We start from the raw sequence: 7918 nt of genomic DNA, 5'->3' as shown, positions 1-7918 counted from the left end.
CCTCCTCCAGTCCTCCTCCCGCTTTGGCTTTGGCCTTTTGTACCGGCCCCACGTGATCCGCCCGGCCGGCTCTTCCCTCCTGCCCCGCCCCGCCCTCCGGCCTTTCCCGGCTCTCGGCCCAGCTCTTCCCGCTCCTCGGCCGTCCCCCTCCCGCGCTGCCCCTTCCTCCCCCTCCCGCTCGCCTAGCTCTCGGGCTGTTCCCGCGCCCTCCCCCAGGCAGCCGTTCCCTCGCGACGCTTCCCCTCCCCCCGCGGCTGTTCCACCGCCTCGCCTCCCCTCCCCCCGGCCGGAGCTCACTGTCTCCAAGATGGCGGCCGTGTCAGTTTGGGGCATCTCCGCGGTCCGGCCCGGGGCCCCGCTTACCCGGCGCTCTTCTCCCCCGGTAAGTAGTCGAGGGGCCGCCCCCGGCCGCCCCCGGCCGTCAAGCCCGAGGCTAAGCCGCCCCGGGACCCGCCTCGCCGCTTCGCGGGGCCGGTGGCCGCTGCAGGCCCCGCCGCGGCCTGCGCCGCCTCCCGCTGCTCTGCGCCAGGCCTCGGGCTGGGGCGCCGCGGCCGCCCCCTCGCGCCCGGCCGGCGCCCGGCGCCCGGCTCCCGGCTCCCCCGCCCCGCGGCCCGCGCGCCGCCGCCGGCGGCCCGGGCCGGGCTTGGCCGGGGAGCCGGGGAGCGGGCAGCCGGGAGGGGGCGGCGGCGGTGGCCCAGGCCGCGAAGCCGCGGGCGGGCCGTGCAGGCGGCCGGCTCTTCCTCGGGGCGCGCCCACCGGCCTGGCTCCTGCGCCCGCCGCCCGGCCCGCCCGGCCCCTGCGCCCGCGCTCCCGGCGCTCGCGCTCGGTCCCTGCGGCCGTGCGGCGCGGGGTGACAGGCGGCCGTGTTGTGGTGTGGAGGGCGCACGTGCGGCGGCGTGTGCGCCGGGCTGTCAGCCCCGGCGCCGGGGGCGGCGGGCGCCTGTCAGCGCGGAGCCGCCAGGCCCGCCCGCGCCCCGGCGCACGGGACCGGCCTCCGGGCGGCCGCGGCTTCGGCGAAGCTGGGAGCGCAGATGTGCGGCTCTCAACTCTTTCACGTGATTTCATTGTTAACTTCGTCCTCGGGTTCCGTTCCCGTCCGGTGGGAGCCGCCGACTCCCCGTCGGCAAGTCGCGGGCTGGTGCCGTTGCAAGTTTCTGAAGTTTCTCTCCCTTTAAAATAGAGCGCGAAGAGGCGTTCGCGGGGAGGTGGGGGGGATGGAGGTCGGGGAAGGACTGCCGGAGGCGAGCTGCACTTTCTTCCCGGCCGCCGGGGTACTTTCCTGGAGTTAAAGCTCAGGTCTGCAGGCGCTTCGCTTGCTGAAGACCTGAAGACCCGTGCGCAGCCCGGCCCGAGAGACCGCGGGTGACTGTCCTTCGTTCTCTCACCTGCGAGGTTAAGCAGCCGGGACGGGCCCAGCGTCTGCAACTCGGGCTGAAGCCTCTCATTTCATTGTAGCGTTAATGCCTCCGTAATGCACCCACTCCGAGTAATACCATGATTTCTGTCCTCTCGAGACTCTCACCGCGGTGAAGCTGAGTTCTTCCCTCGGGGGACTGCTTTTCAGTCAGCTAATTTAGAAAAGAAGTCTTGCCTCAGGTTTGCGTGTTTCCTTCAGCCTTTTCTTTCTTATCAGAGTTAGTAATACTATCATTTTCTTCATATCTCTTAGTTTTCCTTTTGATTTTAGAGGCACTCGGAAGAACGATTACTGTGGGAGCCATTTTTCTAGGATGTTTATCTTGTAAGTGCTCCTCAGAGTACGAGGAGTTCTAAAAAACATTTAGGTAAAAGTAAATTTATTTTTGGAAGCAAAGAAGTTATTAGATTCGGAATTCATTATTTTGGTGATTTTCAAAAAGATTTGTATCTGCCAGATTCTTTTGTCTGAAAGAATACTGACTTTGATCCTGGAGAGGCAACGTATGTGTGTGTGTGTACATACATAGATGTGTGTGTGTATACGTATACGTTGGTGTCTTATTCATTGATGTTCATTTCAGGACAGCAATCTTGAATCTTTAGCGGTCGTCTTCTTTTTAGACTACAGACAGGCAATACATTTTTTTCCTGTGCTGTACATTTGATATGTAGTGTGTACATTTGAACCCAGTGATTCTGGGCCATTCTCATTTCTAGTTGCTGTGTCTGTAGATTGGTTATGAACATTTTGACAGTTGTTGGACTCCCTCCAGTATATTGAATGTTACTAGGAGAAGCTTATCAGCATGTGATTCCTAAAATTTGAAGGAAATTGGAATTTTAAAAAATTCTTTGAACACTTTTCGCACTTGACTATTTTCAAAATGTTAATTTTGTTTCCACTTGGAATGTTGAAAGTAATATCATACTTAAAATGTGAACTTGGTTTGTGGAAATTGTATTTGTTTCTTTTACTATATGCAATAGTTAAAATTTTCTCAATGGTTTTCTGTCCATCTTATTGACTGTTTTCATCCAGTCTGAATGTCTGGAATTTTCAAAGATGGAAGTTTCACTCTTATTTTCATTGCAGGATTCTTTCTGCTAATCTAGATACTTGTTGAAGTGCTGAATAGCTTCTTGGAGAAAGATGTCAAGGAAGAGTTTCAATTCATAGACTGGTGAGCAGAGATTGTGGAGGGCAGAATAGCCAGCACCCCTCTGGTTAGTTGTAGCCTAAGGTCATTCACAGTGCATCTTGTCTTGTTTCCTCATTGTATCCTAATTTTTAATCTTTTTTTCCTTTTCTTCGTTTTTCCAGTGGTTTACATACATGATCGTTTTGGAATGTTGATAGAAACATGATCAAACTCCTACAGGTGCTCAGTGAACACTGTTTGAGTGCTTTAAAGACTAGGATGTTTCAGTTCCAGTGTATTTATAAAACGGGCCTTGATAGGAAACTGACCTTGTTTTAATTGTTTTCCAGGCATAAGATGCACATTTTTCTGCTGGGAATGAGATGTTCTTGAGTTCTTACAACTTTATGAACAGACCCATGTGTGGTGCTATTGAGAAGTTTGTTGAGAAGTTTGAAGATATTTCAGATAACAGGTTGTTTTGGTTTCTAAAGTAAAAGTGGGGAGGCACTCTGTTTTGTGAAAGGAGGAAGGACTCAGGCCAGAAAACTTGTATGCTATGGTTAACTGGTTCCCAGCCTCCGGGAATGTTGTTTTCCATGGTGTAAAACTTACTCAGCATCAGGATAAGGGATAACGACTCTATGGATATACAGAATCCTTCACCATGGTAAAACTCGCCAACCCGCTGTATACGGAGTGGATTTTGGAGGCCATCAAAAAAGTGAAGAAGCAAAAACAGCGTCCTTCAGAAGAAAGGATATGCAATGCAGTGTCTTCATCCCATGGCTTGGATCGTAAAACTGTTTTAGAACAATTGGAGTTGAGTGTCAAAGATGGAACAATTTTGAAAGTCTCAAATAAAGGACTCAATTCCTATAAAGATCCTGATAATCCTGGGCGAATAGCACTTCCTAAACCTCGAAACCATGGAAAAGTGGATAATAAACAAAACGTAGACTGGAATAAACTGATCAAGCGGGCAGTCGAGGGCTTGGCAGAGTCCGGTGGCTCAACTTTGAAAAGCATTGAACGTTTTTTGAAAGGTCAGAAGGATGTGTCTGCATTGTTTGGAGGCGGTGCTGCCTCTGGCTTTCACCAGCAGTTACGATTGGCTATTAAACGCGCCGTTGGCCACGGCAGACTCCTTAAAGATGGACCTCTTTATCGGCTCAACACTAAAGCAACCAATGTGGATGGGAAAGAGAGTTGTGAGTCTCTTTCTTCTTTACCTCCAGTGTCACTCCTTCCACATGAAAAGGATAAGGTAAGAATGGCCTATGCATCAGTGTTCGCAGAGCTGATGATACAGCATGCTACAAAGCCACATTTCTAGGAAGTTGAATAGAAGTTACCATTGGTGTTTGGGGCCTTTTGTGGAATAATCACCTCCTGTTTTTTATTGGTGAATTCTAGGTGTGAGAACTCAGTAGATGCTAATTGTTCTGATACTTTGACATATTTGATGCCTAAGATTCAAAGTGTAGAGTATTGCTCTGCCTAAAAGAACATACCTAGATTAGAATTAAAAAGTAGCACACAACTTTAAACCTGTTACATAAAAGTTCTTATAATACTTTATTGCTGAAGTTGATGAGCAGCCAAATGCTGGAGACTCTAAGAACCTGTCTTCTTTCTTTTTTCCGTTTTGATGCCGATTACTAGACAGGAATGAGACCGATTATCCTGACCATAGTAGTGGCTAAGCAGATTTAGCAATTCTTATTTTTGCTCTTTGTATTCTAACTTTTGGTCATGCTTTATTTTTTGCATATGATGAAGTCCTAAACATTATTATTTACGACAGGTGTAACTGCATGCATCAGGAATACAGTAGCCTATGTTCCTAAAGTTCTGGGGAGTCCGGAGTCTTGCTACTCAAATGGTATACTTTACTGTGCTGTGTGTTTTATGCCATTATTTTGTACCGTTGAAAGTATGTCTTCTTAACAGTCAATCTTGGCCCTTAAATAGATATTTGAGGATGAGGAGAGTTTTGTTAGCAGCTCCTTTGTACGTTGACCTGGTGTCTTAGCTGTGAATTTATTTCAGTTGTTCTGAATTGTGGTTCTGTGGGGAGTGGCTGTACTTTAAGTTGTTGCACACCTTACTGTACACCAGTAACATCATCGTCATTGCTTAAGATCATGGAGGCTACTTCTAGGGTGTTAAGATTCTAAAGTTAACATTGAATGTATTTTAAAATATTTGAGATTTGATCTAAATTCATTGCAGTTAGTAACCCACCAGTAGATTTTTGTTTAAATAGCAACTGAAAATGAACAGGTTTTTTTTTTGGATGCAGGTGTTAGAGATCTATTTTAAGGTTCAGTTTTCCCTGTGAACTTTGAAATAGAAGCATTATCTTACTGTTACTACCCTTAAAATGATTCTGATGGAGTCATGGATTAATAGGCAATCCCATTCATAACATGGTTCTGTATCATTGGAGCATTTATTAAGGGTATAGTATTGAAAATTCAAGGTGGACAAGTAACTGAAATACTTTATTCTGCAGTTCAGTGCTGTAAGGACTTATCTGTAAGAACTGTTTCTTGATCACATGGCTGAAATGAAATACAAGGATTCCAACAACTGTTATCAGGTGTCTACAGGTTTAGTGCGTGGAAACAGGAAATAATTTAAAGTTTAGAATGAATTCAGTGTCATATCTGTGAATTGGGTATTATAAATTTTTGTTAGAACACCTGGGTGCTTGTGTTTATTATAATTTCCCTTGCTTGAATTAGATATTTTAATTTTTAAAAATATTAGCCATACATAAAATGTCAGTAGTGCATATTTTTTAAAGTTAGTCAATATAGTACAGTGTAGGACTAAACTGAGTCCTGTCACCCTAGGATTTTACTTTTTTTTTTTTTAAATTTTATTTATTTATTTTTGGCTGTGTTGGCTCTTCGTTGCTGCACGTGGGCTTTCTCTAGTTGCGGCAAGTGGGGGCTACTCTTGGTTGCGGTGCGCAGGCTTCTCATTATGGTGGCTTCTCCTGTTGTGGAGCACGGGCTCTAGGCACGCGGGCTTTAGTAGTTGTGGCTCACCGGCTCAGTAGTTGTGGCTCATGGGCTCTAGAGCGCAGGCTCAGTAGTAGTTGTGGCACACGGGCTTAGTTGCTCCGTGGCATGTGGCATCTTCCCAGACCAGGGCTCGAACCCGTGTCTGGGGAGATCCCGCTAGGATTTTACTTTTGAAAGGGACTTTTAAGAACCATCTCATCCAGCAATCCTTATTTTGCAGCTGAGCCTGAGACGTTTGCATTAAAAAAATGTTTAATCCAGTAGAGATCTGCTGGCTTGCTTTGGTTAGGAACATCTCTTTGGTTTATATAACTTTAATATACAGTATTGTTAACCAAAGTAACTAAACTTGGAAAAATTGTGTTTCGTTGAGTAGCCTTTTGTATATTTGTACTGGTGTGATTGGGAAACAAACTTATGATAGTATCCACAAAATTAGAGTTGATGAGATCTGTTATATATTTTTGAATGGAGTCTTATTTTCAGTGGTTAAGTTTTGTGCATGACTTTCCCCAAAGATATGAAAAGCTCACATTAAAAATCATAATACAGTAAACTCTAGGGCAAGGAATTATTCCTCCTATGAACAGATTACGTTTGTTCCTTTTGTTGAATTTAACTACTTTCCTCTTTTTTTAAAAAAAACAAAACTGTCCAATCATTCCCCATTTGGAATTGATTGATATGCTGTTATGAAAACCTAGATGTTCTTTAAAAAATTATCCAGATTATATTTGACAGGGGTGGAGAAAGGAAAGTGTAGGCTAGAAGTAGTTTCACTTTTAGGGCATTAATTAATTCAGCAAATAGTTACTGAGCACTTACCGTGGGCCAGGCGCTCTGCTTGGAGCTGTGGTGGCCTTACGTGCTCTGGAGTGCATGTGTACCTACTGGTCTGCTCAGCTGTGGGTGAGAGATGAAGTTCAGGGACTATGGAGCAGCCTGAGTACGTTTTTCTTTTTTCTATACGGTTCTAACTTTTATTGTGATTATTAACCTTTGGAAGGAACTGTACATTAACTTTTCAGCCACTGAGTGGTTTTTGTTTTGCTGTTTTTGGTGAGATAGCTGTACAGAAATATTTTTAAGAGTTTTTGTGAAGGCACTTGAACTTAAGTGTGTTTTCACTTGATGGAGAATCTGGAGATACTGTGATTTAAAAGTTTTATCCATGTTATAAGGGAGATTTGCTGTACTAACTTCAGGTTGTTGTAGTTTATGGTGAGTTTATTTAACTTAATGATGTATTTATACTATATGCCAGATGTTACTTTACAGCCAGGCATATATTAACTCGTTTAATCCTCAAATAACTCAATGAGATAGGTACTGTTGTTTTACAGATGGAGAAACTGAGGCGTAAAAGAGGTTCAGTAACTTGTCCGAGTCACAAAGGTATTAGGTGACAGAGCTAGGTTTTGAACTTGGGCATTCTGGCTCCAGAGTCTTTGTGACAGCGATACCTACTGCCTCTTGGGAGTTGTTGGGTATAATGCCTGTCACCGCATTCAAGTACACAATTGTAAATGTTCTTGGTGTTAACTTCAAGGCACATTCTCTGATTGTAAAAGGACATGTCCCACCCCCCCCGCCCCCCGCCCCCCGTTCCCATTTCACTGACTGCGTCCCTTTTTTCTCTTTCTGTCATAGAATGAATTCTAAAATTGACTTTGAACCAGCACTAAGAACGTATCAGAAACCAGAGATTATGAATAATCTAGTTTTGTATACCTGAGGTCCATAAATTAAAAAAACAGTTTGGTCTACATGACTTTTTTTTTTCTTAAAGATATTTTCTGTGTTTCATTTTCCTTTCAGATGTCACTGAAGTCTTCTGATTTGTAATTTGGGATTGGTTGCATGGCTGTAATAGAGTGCTTTCATTTGGGACAAAATGTTGCTTTCCCTTGAATTATGGGATATGGGTGAGGGTGATAGTGTGTAACTAGCTTAAATAACAACGTCCTCCTTGCAAATTTCTCTTTTTTTTGAAATACAGATATTATTGTAAGATAATTTGTTCATTTACTTCATTTATTCATTATTTATTCAGTAAGCATTTAGGCGTCTACCATGAACAGTGCATTTAGGGTTTAGGTCCTTTTGGGGATTAAGACATAGAAATGTGAAATAACTTTTTTGCAACGTTTGTTTAGCTTATGAAATATAACTTAGTTTTTTGCATTCACTATATATATATATATTTTTTGGTAACAATTAGGTATTGTGAATCTCTGAGAAAGAATGAGATGTTTCTTGGGTGAGGCTAATTATTATTTGAGATTCTAATGGTCCATTAAAAGAATTACTTTGGACACTGAGTCT

The 7918-nt window shown here is 44.5% G+C and overlaps 1 protein-coding gene across 2 annotated transcripts in view; it reads left to right on the top strand.

Moving 5' to 3' along the window:
- The first annotated feature begins 245 nt into the window (after positions 1 to 245).
- The window catches only part of KAT6A (lysine acetyltransferase 6A), a 111627-nt gene continuing 103954 nt past the window's right edge, over positions 246 to 7918 (top strand). For both annotated transcript variants that reach the window (XM_032618506.1, XM_032618505.1), the window contains exons 1-2: positions 246 to 382; positions 2909 to 3825. In XM_032618506.1, the coding sequence (XP_032474397.1) occupies positions 3226 to 3825 (600 nt within the window). In that variant the 5' untranslated portion in view covers positions 246 to 382; positions 2909 to 3225. The remainder of the gene's footprint in view (positions 383 to 2908; positions 3826 to 7918) is intronic.

Source organism: Phocoena sinus, chromosome 21 (assembly GCF_008692025.1).
Source record: "Phocoena sinus isolate mPhoSin1 chromosome 21, mPhoSin1.pri, whole genome shotgun sequence".
Taxonomy (NCBI): Eukaryota; Metazoa; Chordata; class Mammalia; order Artiodactyla; family Phocoenidae; genus Phocoena; species Phocoena sinus.
Note: the sequence above shows the minus strand (reverse complement) of the source record. Positions and strands in the feature narration are given on the sequence as shown.